Source organism: Rhincodon typus, chromosome 1 (genome assembly GCF_021869965.1).
Source record: "Rhincodon typus isolate 14 chromosome 1, sRhiTyp1.1, whole genome shotgun sequence".
Lineage (NCBI taxonomy): Eukaryota > Metazoa > Chordata > Chondrichthyes > Orectolobiformes > Rhincodontidae > Rhincodon > Rhincodon typus.
Window position 1 is genome coordinate 130,269,544 of NC_063332.1, and position 19,165 is coordinate 130,288,708.

Below are 19,165 nucleotides of genomic sequence, written 5' to 3' on the forward strand. Positions count from 1 at the left end.
ACCTACTAACCTCATCCCGCCTCCTTGACCTGTCCGTCCTCCCTGGACTGACCTATCCCCTCCCTAACTCCCCACCTGCACTCACCTTTACTGGCTCCATCCCCGCCTCTTCAACCTGTTTGTTTCCTCTCCATCTATCCTCTCCTCTATCCCTCTTCTATCCGCCTCCCACTCTCTCCCTATTTATTTCTGAACCCCCTTCCCCTCCCCCTTTTCTGATGAAGGGTCTAGGCCCGAAACGTCAGCCTTTCTGCTCCTATGATGCTGCTTGGCCTGCTGTGTTCATCGAGCCCTGCACCTTCTTGTCTCGGATTCTCCAGCATCTGCAGTTCCTACTATCTCTGATTCAATATCTGAGCAATTCTTGCAGTATATTGGATAACAGATTGTTGAACTGTTGTGATACCCTGTAATTAGAACAATTAGCAGTAAGCTGACTTCACAATGTCAATCTGAGCTTGGACCGCAGCACTCAGGTTTCTGGTAGTAGCTGCTTGTCATGCACTCGAAACTCAGATGTTGAACATTAGTCACCACATAAAGCATAAAATATGTAACAGCAAATGAAATAGGAGCAGGAGAAGATCATACTGTCCATTGAGCATGCTTCAGCTTTCAGAAAGACCAAGGTTGATCTTGGACTTGAACTCCACTTTTCTGCCAGCTCCCCATATTCCTTGATTCCCCAGAGATTGGAAATCATATCAGCTGTTGCACATATTTGATCCATAATTGATGTATTTTAAATGTTAAATTTAAGATAAATAGAAACCTCTCTGGCTGTGAAGTGGCAAGCAACATTCACGCCATATAAATGCTGGGCAATAACCATCTCCAATAAGACACAATTTAACCATCACCCCTTGACATTCAATGGTATTACTGTCATTGGATCTCCCACTATCAACATCCTGTGGATTACTATTGACCAGAAACTGAACTGGACTAGCCATGTAAATAGTGGCCACAAGAGCAGGTCAAAGGCTAGGATCACTGCAGTGAGTAATTCACCTCCTGGCTACCAAAGCTGTCTACCTTATATAAGGCACAAGTCAACGTTGTGATGGAGTACTCCCGACTTGCCTGGATGAGTGCAACTCCAACAACACTCAGGAAGCTTGACACCATCCAGGGTAAAGCAGCCGACTTGATTGGTACCACATCCACAAACGTAGACTCCCTCCACCACTGATTCTCAATAACAGCAATGTCTACCATCTACAAGAAGCACTGCAGAAATTCACCAAAGCTTCTTTGACAGCACTTTTGAAACCTGCTGCGACTTCCATCTGGAAGGATAAGGGCAGCACATACATTGAGACACCGAGTTCTTTTCCAAACTGCTCACTGTCCTTACTTGAAAGTACTCAATGTTGTTGGGTCAAAATTCTGGAATTTCCGTCTCTAATGGTATTATGAGTCTACCGACAAGCCGTGGAACTGCAGCAGTTCAAGAAGGCAGCTTACCACCACCTTCTCAAGGACAACTAGGGAAAGGTAATAAATGCTGACCCAACCAGCGATGCCTCCATCCCATGAGAGAATGTTTTTTTAAAAAATTGCTTCATCATAAGCTAATGTATGGGTTCTCTGTGAAATTTCATATATAGGGAGAACAGCTCGGACACTGAGGAAAAAGTAATTGGATTTCACAGGACTGTAGTGTATTTGGTTTGAATTCCAAAAGGAGAAGCAAATGGATCCTCAACATCTCCATGATTAAGCGATTGGTTATAAACCTACTCCCCATTCTACTTCCTAAGTCTTGGCAAGCTAAAGTGTTAAATTAGTAGTGCTTACCTTGTGTATTTTTTTATACAGTAAAGGATCTTTTGCATGAAGACATGAACTCTTGCGACGTAAGTTCACTAAATCATTGTGTGTTTGAATTTCTCTTTAAATCTCTGCGCGAGTCACAATACAGCCTTTAATATTCAATGATGGAACAGCGATAGCCTTCTCGGATGGTGAATTGTATGGAATCGCAACAATTGGGGTGAAGTTCCTCCATGGTTCTGTGGTTCACAAGTGTTGTAATTGAGTCACCCACTGTTTCTGTGCTGGAAGGCATGAATTCTAAGCTCCACAAAAATCCTGTGACAAGTTGGTTCTCGACTCCTTTATGTTCCTTATTGTAGACTTACTGCCTGGCTTCCCCCAGTGCATCAATCTGTGTCAGCTTTCTATCCTGTATGAGAATGGTTTGCTCCATGGTGGTCGACTCCGTTGAGTATCACTTGGTGTGGCACAAAAAACTACTGGCATGACATTATTTGCTGCAGAGGAAGACAGTGAACTGAGAAGATATGCAATTCACTGGCCTCTGTTTTCTCTGGGTTTTCTTCTTGGGCAGCTGAGCTTTTCATTTCTGGAAGCTTATTTCCAAGCCCTTACAACAGGTAGCCACCATGAGTCATTGATATCAATAACTATATCCTTGTCATTGTTAGCGTCCCATTCTTAATCTCACTTGAAAATTTTCTTATCATGAAAATTTGGATGCACAGACAATTGTAACTAGTTCACCAGAATGAAGGTCTTTTGAATAAATAGCTGTCAGCCGTCTGATGAATGTGGCCAAACAGTGCATGTATCATTGATTTATCAATAACTCAATGCTGATCAGTTTAGCAGACTCCAGGAGATCACTTGGGGAAGAATTTGTGGGCAACCAATTTTTACCGGCGGCTTGAATAGACTGCCTCTGATCATGTGGTTGAATACCTTGGTCAGATCAATGAAGGCAAAATATAGTGGTCTCCCTCATTCATGATGTGGAGGTGCTGGTGTTGGACTGGGGTGGACATTCAAATTCAAAGCTCACTAGCTTTCAGAGCACTGCTCCTTCATCAGGTGAAGTGTTGATGTCTGTGTCCAATATGCATGATCTTTTTGGAGATCCTCTCCACTTTTAGTCAGCAGTTTGTGGTGTCAATGGTAGCCATGATGTGGAGGTGCCGGTGTTGGACTGGGGTGGACAAAGTCAGAAGTCGCATGACACCAGGTTATAGCCTAACAGGTTTATTTGAAATTGCGAGCTTCCAGAGCGCTGCTCCTTCATCTGGTGAAGTGACTTCACCTGACAAAGGCGCAGTGCTCTGAAAGCTTGTGATTTCAAATAAATGTGTTGGACTATAACCTGGAGTCATGTGACTTCTGACTTTGACCTTCATTCATGGCTGTTCCCTTGCAGTTGCTGGACTGAGGGGATCATGTCAATTCTACATTTTCCAGCCCAGAAATCACAGTGGGATTTGGCAAAGGTACATGTGGTCTACAGTTGTCCAAATGCACCACGCATACATAACTTTGTACGTATCCATCAACCTCCTCCTTCTGGCTGTTATCCTGAAGTCTTCATCGGAGTCCTTTGTAACAGAACACATATTAAACCTCACCCTCTGTTTAACTAGCAGTTTTGCTGTCCTTACTTCTGCCTTAGTTACAGATCACTTATGGCCGGTGTCTCACTATGTGCAGACTCTGTCTCCATGCTATCCTCGAGTTTACACGCATTGACAATCTCTGAATGGATGGCTGTGTCTGAAATTGAACAAAGGGGTATCTTCTTGGTGCATAGTCGTCTTCTTCCTCCACAGCCTGGCCAGGTTGCATTTCTTCCTGAAGATGTAAATATAAGCGTATATTAAAGCTGAATACCTTGGAAAACTTTAGCAGGCTTGGCAGCATCTGTGCGTGGAGAAACAGTTAATTTTGGGATTCAAAAGCCAATCATTTTCTGGAACTGAATAAAGCTTACTGTGAGATGGTGGGGCAGAACATGGAGGATTAGTGATATAAGAGGTGCATTGTGGTCTGAAGTTGAAGTGGACCTGCAAAGGTAGATTTAGTTTGAAGATGCTGTCATGCCCATTTGATTCAGTTTCACCATTAGCTTCAACTTAGCAGTTGCGATTACAATAATTGCAGCACTATCACCTTTATGGAGTTATATATTCATGTCTTCCTCTCGGGCTAGCTCCTGTTACCTTCAGTTGTGTGCAACCTTCACTTGCTGGATAGTGGAAAGTGAGTCGGTGAATGTCATGCAATATGTTTGGTTGATATGGGTGTCATAGTTGAATCACTAGCAGTGACTCCTAGCTGTAAGATGTAGATATAACGCTTGCAACAATGCTAAGCATGTGAGACTTCAGTCAAGAGTATGGATGTTGTCTGAGAGTCCTGATTGATGATGATGATAGCTGAGTCAAATGGCTGTGATGAATCCAAGTATCTCGGGTATACAATTAACAGAATATGGCACGTGCAGATACATTTTCCCTTACAATTCGTGAGATGCCATTGAACTACTTGTGGTACCACAGCCAGATCCTTGGAACTTAACTCCTGGCACTGACCTCTATGGCTTATCTACTTCCACAGGTTCTCAAGTGTTTTTTTCTCAAGGGCTTTCTGAGACTGTGAACAACCATCTTCTTTCCTACTTTCTACCAGCACCAGGGCCTCCATCTGAAAACTTTGAAGCCACTCTCTCCCATGTCGTGCTGTTCTTCATTGTTTCCCAAGTCAAATTCAGTTTCTGAATTACTGCCAGTATTTAGCCACAATACATGTCCCCTTTAAGAGGTGCAATCTAATTTTAAACCTTATAGTGCAGATTTAGTAAATTCTAGGAAGTACAATCTGTACAGTCATTGAACAGTGTGATTACTATTAGCTACATGAAGCCCACATGCTAATGAGCAGATAATATGAAGTTGGTGCGCTGCTTGCATTCCAAACATTGGGTTCAAGTTAATCATGAATCACAATTCCGATGCTTGGTTTCAGGGACTATCCAAATTAGTCTCCCTAACTTTTAGTAGTACTTGTCATTGAGAAATCAACAAATTGATAAGAGAATTTGAGGAAATCGGGTTGTTGATCATTTATTTCTTGTAAGCAGAGAACCAGTTTTATCACTGTAAATCATAAAGCTTGTTCTGTTGGGGATGGAGAAATCTCAAATCTTTATACAAGACGTTACATAGTACAATTTTCACACTTCCCTGTCCAAGTGTCATACCTAATCTGTTGGTTTCCCCACAGTCTTTATAGCCATTGTCTGTATTTCACTTCAAGTCAGTTCTATTTCCTTATGGTGCAGTTCCTATACTTAATAGACTGGCTTCACATGTGATTCCATTTGCTTTTACAATATTTTGAAAAGTTAACCATTAACTGAAGCTGATTCAACCCCTTTATAACCAATTAATAACCTTCCAAATCATTAAAAATTATTTTGTTATTGTTTAATAAAAATATGTAAGGATTATTTTCCTTTCATGAGATCATCTATATATCTATCTATAAGTGATGATCTCTTCTTTGTATTGATGTAGGCCAGCCCTGGACATGGCTCAAAGGATGGAGCTGTCAGAAAAATAGTGATGCGTTCTTATGATTAGCATCAGCTAAAATGTATTTCTGAAAATACATATATTATAGTAATTTGTGGAATGATACAGACTGTCAAGAAAACAGATATTTACAATACTGTTCCCTATTGCTCTCTGGCTTGAAGAGTCTGATATTACGAATGATACTTGTAAAAATGATACTTAAAAAAAAAAATGTATTTCTTTCTTAATAGTCTCTGTGTGCCCAGTACACAGCAGAAAGACGTGAAGAGGAAAAGATGTGTGATCACCTAATACGAGCAGCAAAGTATCGAGACCATGTGACATCCACTCAGCTGGTACAGAAGATAATCAACATTTTGACAGACAAGCATGGTGCTTGGGGAAGTTCTTCACTAAGGTAAATCTGTTGGTTTAAACTTGCAATTTAGTTCAGAATGAAGTCACACCAAGCATTTGCATGAGGTTAGCTTCAATTATTGTTCCTTGACACAATATGAAATATGATATTAGAAATCATTAACCTTCAGCATGGAGATTGTAAGATGTTAAGTCCATCACTACACTCTTGATACAGCTATTCAATTCAGCATTCTGAAATATTGCCTCAAAGTTACATTGAATACACAAGATGCAAGCATATGGAGACCGAGAAGGAATGCCAAATGGTTAGTATTCATCATGAAGCTACTTCACTATTTTCCCTATCCTAATGACCGCTTCACTATGTAAGCGCATCACATAATTAGCACAGACTTTTTGCTTGGTTATGCATTAATAGTGATTGACTGTGGCACATGTCTTCATACAGGTCGTATTGTTTTAAAATCATAGGATTGGTCGTGGATGCTCCCTCTAATATACTTGACAACTGTTTTTGATCTTAAATTTTAATAACTAACCCTAAAATTTCAAAGCATTAATTGATATGCATTGTATTTGAATTTACTTGATAGTCTTTAGTTGTGTATGAAATTGAAATTGTGTTTGAAAGAAAATAAATAGTAAAGAAACTTAACAATAAACCGCCAAATGCATTTAATTGAAACAAAGAAAAGCTGAGTTATTAAAGAAAAAATGCAGTTGTACAGTCAGGAAACAATTCTTTCAAAATCTTGAGCTTGTAAGATTGTGTGACATTCTTTTACATAAATTATTTAATAACTTTCAAATTCTCTCCAATTGTTTAGAAAATGTGCGGCTATTAATAAGTTGACTTTGAAATATTGAATACTGTCAATGTCCAATACAATCAGAAAACGAAAATGCATTCCTTTTATAGTAGCCATGTTTTTTTTTAGAAACAATGTTTCTTCTTGAAATTTCAAGTTTACAAAAATATTGCTTCACATTCCAAATACACCACGAGTTATTGATGGTTTGGACTAGTTCTGTAACTTAAAGGTGGATTTTAAGAGCTGTTGTAGGGGTTTTATATTGAAGTATAAGGAGCTGTAGGTTAGGGAAGATTGCTGGATGAGTAAAACAACTGACTAGCAAAGGCAATATCAGTTCACATGGGAGTAGGATTGTTCTAATCATCATTTGCAATACTGGCAGATGTACTGCAGAAATTCACAGAGCCTCTCTAGACAGTACCTTCCAAACCCATGACCACGACATCTTGTCGGACAAGTACAGCACATGGATTGGAAAATCATCACCCAGTGAGTTCTACTCTAAGCAAACCATAATCTTGTCTTGGAAATATATTGTCATTCCTTCACAATTGCTGGGGCAAAATTCTGGAACTCCCTCTCTATGCAGTCAAACAACAATTTTCTTTGTGACCATTTTTGATTAACTTCTCAAGTTCACCATGCTGCTGTAAATTTCTGAAATTTTAGGAACTCTATCTGCCTCATCACTTCCAGACTAAACAGTCACCTTCTTTAGTGGTCATTCCATTCAGAGTCCCTTTCTTAAACAGTGTTATGGAAAAGGGCAGCAGAGACAGAAGGTCCCTAGAGTGAGGAACCACGCAAAAACTAATTGTCTATTTGGTCCCCTCTGTCACCACAACACTCGAGTTTGCAGATTGTGTACTATTGCGGGCATTATGGGAGCTATATGCACAGTGAAAGTGGTTCACCGGGAGAGTGATCTGTGAGATTCTTTAAGTTGATCAGAAGTTGTGGTCTACATCTTTGGAAGGCAGTAACCATTGACATGAAGTCACTGTATTGTCTGGTTCCCTCAGCAGGAGGCCTGCACAGCATAACTTACGCGGCTTTGAGGACCTGCACTCAGATTCCACTTGGGCAAAGCACTGGAGTTTGTGGTGTATGACTTGCCTTGGGCAACGTAAATGGAGAGGCTAATTTAGTTATACAGGCTGGCTAACTTTTCCAGGATGCAGAGGCATTCAATGCGGCAATGAAAATTTTGTGAGAAACATCTATTTTAAGAACGAGGATGTAAGAGCAGAAGTAGACCATACAGCCCTCTGCACCTATTCCGCCATTCAATGATATCATGGTTGTGCTTACAAATGCATTTTCCTGTCTGTCTCCCATAACATTTAACTACCTTGTTGATCAAAAATCTAACTCTCCTTGAATAAATGCAATGACAAAGCTTTCACTGCTTTCCATCCTAATGACACTTGCGAAAAAAATGACCACAATCTCCATCTTAAAAGGGTGACCTTGTTCTTGACCTCTGTCCACTAGTCTCTGCTTCAAGAGGAAACATCCACTTATCAAACCTCAGGATTTCATTTGTTTCATCAAGAGTGCCTATCATTCTTCTAGGCTCACATGCATACAGTACTAACCTGCCTGCTGATGCTTCATAGAGTTATAGAATCATACAGCTTGGTAACAGACCCTTCGATCCAAGCAGTCCACGCCAAACATAATCTCACAATAAACTGGTCCACCTGCCTGCTCCTGGCCATATCCCTCCAAACCTTTCCGATTCATGTATCTATCCAAATGTCTTTTAAATGTTCTAATTGTACCCTCATCCTCCACTTCCTCAGGAAGTTCATTGCAAGTGCAAACCACCCTCTGTGTAAAGCGTTTGCCTTTCATGACTGTTTAAATCTCTTTCCTCTCATCTTAAAAATATGAGCCCGAGTGTTGAAATCCCCCATCCTAGGGAAAGACAACTACCATTAACTCTGGTTATACCTCTCATTATTTTATAAACTTCTCTCAGGTCGCCTCTCAACCTCCTACGCTCCAGTGGAAAAAGTCCCAGCCTATCCAGCCTTTCTTTATAACTCAAACCTTCCATACCTGGCAATATCCTGGTAAATCTTTTCTGAACCCTCTTCTAGCTTGATAATATCCTTCCTATAACTGGTGACCACAACTGGACACCGTATTCCTGTCCTGTACAACCTGAACATGACTAAATCCTATACTGAAAGGACTGAGCAATGAAGGCAAGCGTGCCACACGCCTTTTTAACCACCCTGTCTATATATTACTCAAACTTCAAAGAATTATGTTTCTGCTCACCTTGGTCCCTGTGTTCTACAACACTACCCAAGGCCTATCCTTGTTCATTGTACCAAAATGCAATACCTCGCATTTATCCAGATTAAACTTCATCTGCCATTTTTCAGCCCATTGACCCATTTGATCAAGATCGCTTTGTTTTTAAAAAAAACTTCTACTATGCCACCAATTTTGGTGTCATCTGCAAACTTCCTAACCATGCCTACTATGTTTTCATCCAAATCATTTATATAAATGACAAACAAAGGAGGACCCAGAGTTGATCGCTGTGGAACACTGCTGGTTACAGACCTTCAGTCCGAAAAGCAATCCTTCACTATTACAGAGATAGTAGGAACTGCGGATGCTGGGCCCCCTTGACCTGTCCCCTTCCTAACTCCCTACCTACACTCACCTTTACTGGCTCCATCCCCGCCTCTTCGACCTGTTTGTTTCCTCTCCACCTATCCTCTCCTCTATCCCTCTTCTATCCACCTCCCACTCTCTCCCTATTTATTTCGGAACCCCCTTCCCCTCCCCCTTTTCTGATGAAGGGTCCAGGCCGGAAACGTCAGCCTCTCTGCTCCTATGATGCTGCTTGGCCTGCTGTGTTCATCCAGACCTTCACTATTACCTTCTGTTTCTCGCTGATAAGCCAGTTATCTATCCAATTGGCAAGCTCACCCTGAATCCCATGTGACCTAACTTTACTAATTAGTCTGCCATGTGGAACTTCATCAAAGGCTTTACTAAAACCCAAATAAACAATGTCTACTGCTCTGCCCTCATCAATCTTTTTGGTAACTTCCTTAAAAAACTCAATCACGTTTGTGAGATACAATTTCCCTCTCACAATACCATGCTGACTATCCCTAATCAATTTTTTTCCTCTCTAAATGTCCATAAATCCTATCTTTTCTAATCACCTCCAACAATTTACCCACATCCAAAGTCAGACTCATAGTTTCTCCTGTTAACCTTTCTTAAACAAAGGTACGACATTAGCCACCCTCCAGTCATCAGGCACCTCACTGTAGTTTTTGATGATGCACGTATTTCTGCAAGGGGTCTCACAATTTTCTCTCTTACTTCCCACAACATTCTGGGATACATTAGATCAGGCCCTGGAGATTTATCCACCTTTATTTCTTTAAGACCTCCCGAACTGTTATTAAAACATCCAAGTTTATTTCTCTGCATTCTCTAGACTCCATTTCTTTTTCCACAATAAAAACTGATGCAAAATATTCATTTAGTATCTCTCCCATCTCCTGGGATTCAACACACAGACATTTTTCTTGATCTTTAAGAAGCCTTACCCTCTTTCTAGTTACCCTCTTGCTCTTAATGTATTTGTAGAATCTCTTTGGATTGTCCTTAACCTTATCTGCCAACGTTATCTCATATCCCCTCTTTGCCCCTATAGTTTTTATATTGATTGCGACTCAATTGAACCAAGTTACCTATATCTAAAATAAGGTTTTCTTTTATTCTTGACTAGAACCTCAGTATGTTTATTCATCCGTTATTCCTTAATCTTACCAGCCTCACTGTTCACTTTAACAGGGACATAATGCCTCTGAACTCTCGTCATCACACTCTTGAACGCCTTCCACTTGTCAGACGTCCTTTTACCTGCAAACAGTTTACACCAATCAACTTTTGAAAGTTCTTGTCTCATACCGTTAAAATTTGCCTTACTCCAATTAAAAGCTTTAACTTTTATGGAAGGCTTATCCTTTTCTTATAACCATTTTGAAACTAATAGAATTATGATTGCTAGACCCCACTTTTACTTCAGTCACCTGCCCTCCCTTATTGCCCAAAAGAAGGTCTAGTTTTGCTTCTTCTCTAGCAGGAGCATCCGCATATTGATAAAGAAAATTTTTTGAACACATTTGACAAATTCTTCACCATCAAAACATTTAACACTGGTAGCCCCAGTCAATGTTCAGAAAATTAAAATCCCCCATTATCATTATGCATACATATATCTGAGAACTCCCTACATATTCGTTTCTCAATTTCCCTCTTAATATTTGGGGGAGTCTACAGTACAATCTCATCAAAGTGATCTTTCCTTTCTTATTTATAAGTTCTACCCATATATTTTCACTGGACAATTTTTCAGAAATATCTTCCCTAGATACAACGGCAATGTATTCCTTAATCAAGAACGCCACCCCCCCCCCTCCTTTTTTGCTCCTTTTCTATCCTTCATATATCATATAAAACCTGGAACATTGAGCTGCTAGTCTTGTGCATCTCTCAGCCAAGTTTCTATAATAGCTATGACGTCCGAATCCCATGTTCTTAAACATGCCCTGTGTTTATCAGCCTTACTTGTAAAACTGCTTGCGTTGAAATAAATGCAGTTTAGTTCTTCGCAGTTACTACATACTCCTGACTCTCTCGTCTTTTTTTCTGACTGAAGTGCTCTCCTCACATTCAGAACCTTCCCCATCAATCCTTCTGTTTACGCTGCTACTTAGAAAGGGGGAGTGGAGGAATTCTGTCTTTCTGAACGGAATGAGCAAATCTCCCTGGGAAGATATTGGTCCCTGTCCAGTTTAGGTTAGACCCATCCTTTTTGAACAGGTCTTTTCTGTCCCAGAAGACATTCCAATTGTCTAAAAACCTGAATCCCCACACAATACCCCAGCTCTTCAGCCATTGATTTATCACCTTTTAACCTTTTTGTTCCTTTCCTCTTTTGAGTTTAGCATTGGGAGTAAACCAGAAATTACTGCTTTTAGGTTTTATTTCTTAATCTTCTACCTAACTTCATACTTTCACTCTGTACTGCTTCAATCTTTTCCCTAAGAATGTCATTCCTACCAATGTGCACAATAATTTCAGGCTTCTCAATCTCACCTTTAACAATATGCTTGAAACGTTTAGAGATATCCTTAATTCCTGTGCCAGGAAAGCAACAAACCTGCCTAATTGTACACATACTGTTACAGATTCTCCTGTCTGTGCCCTGACAGAAGTGTCCCCAATAACAATAATTTTATTAAATCTTGTCAAACGTTGCCTAACATAAAAATCATTCCAAGTGTCCAATAACTGACTGCCCCTTCCATTTTCCTCAGATAGACTATCCTTTCTACTGTTCCACTGAAGTCTTTTGAACTACTTTCTCACCTTTTCCGACAGTCACCCATCTAGCAGAATCAGTCAGATATGTAGTAGCTTTTCTAAATCTACTAGCCATCTCACTGTGTCTCATATATGGTCTTAATAACATTAAGCCTAAAAAAGAAACTTTATATATAAAATAAACCATCTTCCATCACCTCCAGAAAATAATGTTATAAAAAAATTCCTAATCCTCGGAATGAACTGAGTGACCCTTCTCCAAACTGCTTCTAACATAATTTTTTTGCTCAAACAATGAGACCAAAAGTGGGGGGGATGTTCTCAATTTTATGTCTATCTTTAGAGCTCCTTTTTGATTCCATCTTTGATCACCTCTCCAATTCTTCTTACTTTCACTCGGGGCTCATTTTGGTTTGATGGTGCCTCAGTGACATTTCTTGGGATGTATATCTATATTAAAGGAGTTTCATATTTTGTCATTGAGTTTGATAGTGCTTGTGTGATGTATGGTGTATATATAAATATAATTTATTTTGGGTTTTTGAGTTTTGAACTAGTGATATACAGTTGTGGGATTTCTGTGTGTTTAAAGAGCTTTAATGACTATTTTGTGGGTATTTCTGTATCCATGGTGGTTTCTTCTTTAACACGATATTAGAGAGAGCCTTCTGGGAGAGTATGGGGATTTGTTTACATTGGGAGAGTTTACAGGTGAACAAAGTAATTAGTGTAATGCTTTGGGCTTTCAGACAGAAGATTCTAAAATTTACATTGAGCTTAGGGGCAATACCTAGATTTTGTGGAATAAAAGCCTTCTATTTTCAGTTTTGGTCAGTTTGCAGAAGTCTCGGCTGAAGCTGGATGTGTAAAACAGTTGCTCTTGAGAAAGGGAAGTAGGGCTGTTAAGACAAAGGTTACTTCAATGCAGGGAAATTATTCAAAAGCTCCAGACAACAAGTCTTTGGTTAGACTCTGAAGAGGTTATTTGAAGCTGATAAAATCTAAGCTCAACTAGGCTTCACTATGGTGCAGACTTTGATTTCAAAATGTGGCATAACTATAAAGAGTTCCACTTCTTAAAGCTACGACTATTATGTGACCATAATGTATCGTGCAGGTTACTATTCATTATGCTCTTCTGATGCTGCTTGGCCTGCTGTGTTAATCCGGCTCTACACCTTGTCTCAGATTCTCCAGCATCGGCAGTTCCTACTATCTCTGCCCAACTGTCCTTCTCTCCTTTTAGGCTCTATCCAATCGTTTACTCCCTACCCCACCCACCTCCCTATTTTCTGCATATAAACTGACGTTTTCCCAGCCACCATCAGTTCTGAGGAAGGATCACCGGACCCGAAACGTTAACTCTTTTTTTTCTTCACAGATGCCGCCAGACTTGCTGAGCTTTTCCAGCAACTTTGTTTTTGTTCCCGATTTACAGCATCTGCAGTTCTTTCAGTTTTTAAACTTCATTTGTTACTGGACTAGTAATCAAGCTTCTGGGACATTGATTCAATTTCCACTATGACAAGTGGTGAAATCTGAATTCAATAAAAGGCTGGAATAAAAAACTAGCCTAATAGTGATAGGTGACATATAACTACTGTTTTTCGTTCTAAAAACCCATCTGGGAGACGAACGTTATTTTGGAAAGGAGAATGACTTGTCATCCCATGAAAGAACAGCATGTCTGTGCGCCATAATGTCATTGCCATTGCTCGAGGAGCTATATAAACAGTCATAGCAATGTTTTGGAGGATAGGTTGCTGGGCTGCTTTGAAAACTTGCAAGCTGTCTTAACACAGATACTTGTAGCCATGATAGAAGGAAGATGAGTTTGCATAACTCCAGTCTAACTTCTACTGCAGCACTTAGCATTGTATGGCTTCTGCTGCAGTAGAATCTGAAGTATTGACCATTGCACACTGCATCGTGTTTGGATCTGCAAGTAGTCTCATGAAATTGGCTATTACTTCCATGTTAGAAAGAATCAGTACCCAGCTCTGCATAAAACAATATATAAGGCTGGTGCTGGACAGTTCCATGCACCTTACAAAAAAGTCCCCAGGCAGGATATCTAACGCACCAAACATGTTTGCACACCTGTCAATCTCTTCCTGTACACCGTTCTTTGAAAGTCTCTCATCTAAGTCGTCTGCAATAGAACTTGTGGTTAACTTTGCTTTCTGTTGAGCTGGCTCTTATGCTTCTGTTTCTTTTGACTTGGCTGCAGACTAAGCTTGCCCACTAAACTTAACATGCAGATTCTACCTCCAGACTATCCTCTAAAGTATTCAGTGTCAGAATCTGAGTTGGCACCTACAAATTTGATAACAAATGATAGGATTTCTTTAATAAGAGATAACAAGGTGTAGAGCTGGATGAACACAGCAGGCCAAGCAGCATCAGTGGAGCAGGAAAGCTGACGTTTCGGGTCTGGACCCTTCTTCAGAAATGGGGGAGCGGAAGGGGATTCTGAAATAAATAGAGAGAGAGGGGGAGGCGGATGGAAGATGGATAAAGGAGAGGATAGGTGGAGAGGAGACGGACAGGTTAAGGAGGGGTGGATGGAGCCAGTAAAGGTGAGTGTAGGTGGGGAGTTAGGGTGGGTGTTGATCAGTCAAGGAAAGACGGACAGGTCAAGGAGGCGGGGATGAGGCTGGTAGGTAGGAGGTGGGGGTGGGGGTTGAGGTGGGAGGAGCGGATAGGTGGGAGAAAGGACGGACAAGTTAGGGAGGCGGGGAGTAGCTGGGCTGGTTTTGGGATGCGGTCAGGGGCGGGGAGATTTTGAAGCTTGTGAAGTCCACATTGATACCATTGGGCTGCAGGGTTCCCAAGCGAAATATGAGGTGCTGTTCCTGCAACCTTCGGGTGGCACTGGAGGAGGCCCAGGATGGACATGTCATCCAAGGAGTGGGAGGGGGAGTTGAAGTGGTTCGCGACTGGGAGGTGCAGTCGTTTGTCGCGAACCGAGCGTAGGTGTTCCATAAAGCGGTCTCCAAGTCTTCGCTTGGTCTCCCTGATGTAGAGGAGGCCACGTTGGGAACAGCAGATACAGTATACCACATTAGTATGCCCGTCTTCTCTTGACTGACCAACTCCCATCCTAACTCCCCACCTACACTCACCTTTACTGGCTCCATCCCCGCCTCCTTGACATGTCCGTCTCCTCTCCACCTATCTGCTCCTTTATCCATCTTCCATCTGCCTCCCCCTCTCTCTCTGTATTTATTTCAGAATCCCCTTCTCCTCCCCCTCCCCCATTTCTGAAGAAGGGTCCTGACCCGAAACGTCAGCTTTTCTGCTGCTCTGATGCTGCTTGGCCTGCTGTGTTCATCCAGCTGTACACCCTGTTATCTCAGATTCTCCAGCATCGGCAGTTCCCACTATCTCTGATAGTATTTCTTTGACATGTCTTTTTTCTTCTCTTTATTTCTTGCTGCTGCTCGCTTGCCTGACGAGGTCGCAGTTCAATGATACTTGAAAGGACAAAGCTGGCACTAGGGAAGAGGGAAAATAAGAGATTCAGCTTGTAAATCTGATTTGTTTGTGGAGTGTGGGGAGGTGAGATACAAGAAAGTATATGAGTAATTGAATTTTGATTGCTTCAGCTCTGCAACCGACTACATTCTCAATCATGACTGCTGCATCAATGGCAAGATCAGGAAGAGGCCACGCAAACATTTCTGTTCTCTGCTGGTTATGTGGTTCTATGGCATACCTGCACAAGACAGGAAAGTGTATCACTGAGTATGATGTAACATATTTGAGGATGTGCCTGTCATGGCTGAATAGCTGGCAGTGTGTGCAAGCTGAGAGATGTGGGTATGACGTTTGCCAACTGTAGAGATTGAGGAAATTATATGAATGTAAATTTTGAGTCATCGTTGATCAAGGTTGTTGCTTGCTGAGAACGTGGAATGGCTCAGTGAATTCAGTAGTGTGTGACGCAGTCAATTTGAGCATGAATTCACTGACCTTGATCACTCACGTGAAGGTATTGAACTCTCTGCGACACAGCATCCAAGTCCTTGGAGCTTAACTGCTGTCATTGACTGCAATAACTATTTGCTCCCACTGCCTTTGTATTGTTTCTCTAGAGGGCTTCAGACACTATGAACAGAAGAACACTGTCCTCCTGTCCAGTTCCTGTACCTAGGCCTCCATGCTGCATTGGAAACTCTTGGGAGGTTCTCTCTGCTGGGTTGTGCGTTTGTTTGTCTGTCTTTGCCAGGCCAATTTGATTTTTAATTTGATTTGTTATTGTAACATGTACCTATGGCAGATCATACCATACAAAATGCATAAGGGTAACAGAACAGATCGAGAATACAATGTTATGGCTGCAGAGAAGGCGCACAAAGAGCGAGGTCAACGTTAAATTTGAAATGAGAAATCTAATTCAGAAATCTAATAACAGCACGGAAAAAGCTGTTCTTGAATTTGTGGTTACATGTGTTTAAACTTTTGTATCTTCTGCCCAATGAAAGAGATTAGAAGAGGTTATAACTGGGGTGGGAAGGGTTTTTGATTATGTTGGCTGCCTTTCTGAGGCAGCAAGAAGTATAGATGGAGTTATGGGATGGAAGGTTAGCTCGTGTGATGAACTGGGCTGTGTTCACAACTGTCTGTAGTTTCTTGAGGTCCTGGGCAGAGCAATTGCCACGCCAAGCCATGATGCATTTGGATAGAATGCTTTCTGTTGGTAAGTGTCTTTATGAACATGCTGAATTTCCATAAGACCATAAGACATAGGAGCAGAAATTAGGCCATTCGGCCCATTGAGTCTGCTCTGCCATTCAATCATGGCTGATAAGTTCCTCAACCCCATTCTCCTGCTTTTTCCCCGCAACCCTTGATAATCAAGAACCTAAGTATCTCAGTCTTAAATGTACTTAATGACCTAGCCTCCACAGCCTTCTGTGGCAGTGAATTCCATAGATTCACCACTCTCTGGCTGAAGAAGTTTCTCCTTATCTCCGTTCTAAAAGATCTTCCCTTTACTCTAAGGCTGTGCCCTCAGGTCCTAGACTTTCCTACCAATGAAAGCATCTTCCCAACATCCATTTTGTCCAGGCCATTCAGTATTCTGAAATTTCAATGAGATTCCCTCCCCCCTCATCCTTCTAAACTCCAATGAGTATCATCCCAGAGTCCTCAAACGTACCTCATATGTTAAACTTTCCATTCCTGGGACCATTCTCGTGAACCTCCTGTGAACCCGCTCCAGGGCCAGTACATCCTTCCTGAGATATGGGGCCCAAAACTGCACACAATACTCCAAATATGGCCTGATCAGAGCGTTTTAAAGCCTCAGTAGTACATCCCTGCTTTTATATTCAAGTTCTCTCAAAATAAATGCCAACATTGCATTTGCCTTCCTTTCCGTAGCCTCTTGAGGAAGTAGAGGCATTGTTGTGCTTTCTTGACTGTCGCATCATCGTGGGTGGACCAGGATAGATTGTTGATGATCGTTATTCCTAGGAATTTGATGCTCTTGACCAAATCCACTTCAACGCCATTGATGTAGGTAGAGGCGTGCCCTCTACCTTGCTTCCTGAAGTCAATTTCCTGTCCCAATCAGAATTCATTTCCCATTTAAGAGTTACATACTGGCTTTGAACAATGTTGACCAACTTGAACTGGCACTCACCTTTCATGATTTTGCATCCCCTAATAATGTGTGAAACCAGTTAACATTGTGTTTACCATTGGCTGCACAATACTGTACGATCAAGAGCTGGCAATATGAAGTCTGAATGCTACTTAATTAGAGGAAACAGGTACAAGTTCATGGTGGGTGATAATCCTAATCATCATTTATTTGAAATCAGAGAATTTTAACTTTTGTTCTAGGAAAAAAAAGTCAAGGCAAAATAGTAACACAGTGCTGATGTTACTGGATAAGTAATCTCGGGGCCAAGGATAGTGATCTGCTGATAGGGGTTCAAATTCACACCTTTATTGTTTAAGATCACTTTTAAGTGACATTTTTGTGGGGTCATTCATGCCATATAGACTAGCTAAGTCAATGCTCCATATGAAATAGTAGGTCATTAGAACACAGTAGAGCATTGTTTATATAATATCTTACAAGTAAGTTCAGTAGCCTTATATATACCAACCTATAAAACTCAAAATAGCTGACTATGATTTTTTAAAAAGCTGACACAGGGCAAAAAAGCTGGCAACAGAAAAAAATATATACAGCCGTAAAATGGCTTTGAACAAAACCCAATGACCAAGGCCATTGCTGCAAAGGAATAGAATAAGTTAAATTCCTTTTTATTACATTGGATTTGATTTTTTTAATTGTATTAGAAATACTGTCAGCAATTTGGTTGATTTTTTTCAAGGAAAACTCATATCCAGTTCGCTGTCAAGTATTGCATAAAAGGAATATTTCGAACATGAGTGTGGTGGGTATAGGAACTTATCAGAACTGAAGGTGAAATCAATGCTAATAATTCATCAGTTGTGCAATGTATTCTCCTGAAAAAAAAACCTTTTCCAATAGCGTGTTTAGAAGCTCTTTAAGAGGAAGTGAGTGCGAAAAGTGAAATAGTTATTTCCTAAAGTAGTGTCAGCAAATTGCCCCAGTTATCCTCATGGATATTTGTTTGAAACTCTAGCAGCATATTTCAGCAATATTTAAATTGCTGAAGAAACTAAAAATGTTTGTGTTCATATTAACTCCAGATTTTGGCAGAACCAGATGGTAATATACTGAGCCTTTACAGGACAACAGTCCTACACTTACAGTGGCGTTATGGCAAAAATGGGATTACTGACTTGCATTTTCTTAACAGATAATTTTTAAAATTGAAACTCACTGAGATTGACAGTCAGTTTAAAAAAAAAAGCTCCAGAAAAGAGACACAGCCTCTGCTAAAGATTCCTTGTAGGAAAATTTGAAAAGGAGTTTCAATATCAAATTCATATTAAATAAATAAAATATAGTGTGCCATATTTGTAGTATGTATGAGTTTGTACAATGCATTGTGATTCTGGAAAATTACATCTGCAGTAAGTGCCTCCATTTTGAGAGAACTGTAGAACTGGAATCCAAGATTGTATCAAAGGGCAAGATAGTTACCTAGACACTTTTTGATCCAGGAAGCAGTCACAATCTTAACTTAGGTAGTGGTACCGGTATGGTAAATGTTCAGTGAAAGTTGGAGAGGATCTTGGAGTGATAGGACCCTGTTTTTTATTTTTTTGTGCGCTGTTTGTAGGAACCAACAATATAAGTAGAAG

General features: G+C 40.7%; 1 protein-coding gene across 4 annotated transcripts in view; it reads left to right on the forward strand.

Moving 5' to 3' along the window:
• LOC109934644 (lipopolysaccharide-responsive and beige-like anchor protein) overlaps window positions 1–19,165 on the forward strand; it is a 722,782-nt gene that overhangs the window by 233,180 nt on the left and 470,437 nt on the right. For all 4 annotated transcript variants that reach the window (XM_048614313.1, XM_048614252.1, XM_048614407.1 and 1 more), the window contains exon 23: window positions 5,597–5,763. In XM_048614313.1, coding sequence (XP_048470270.1) covers window positions 5,597–5,763 — 167 coding nt within the window. The remainder of the gene's footprint in view (window positions 1–5,596; window positions 5,764–19,165) is intronic.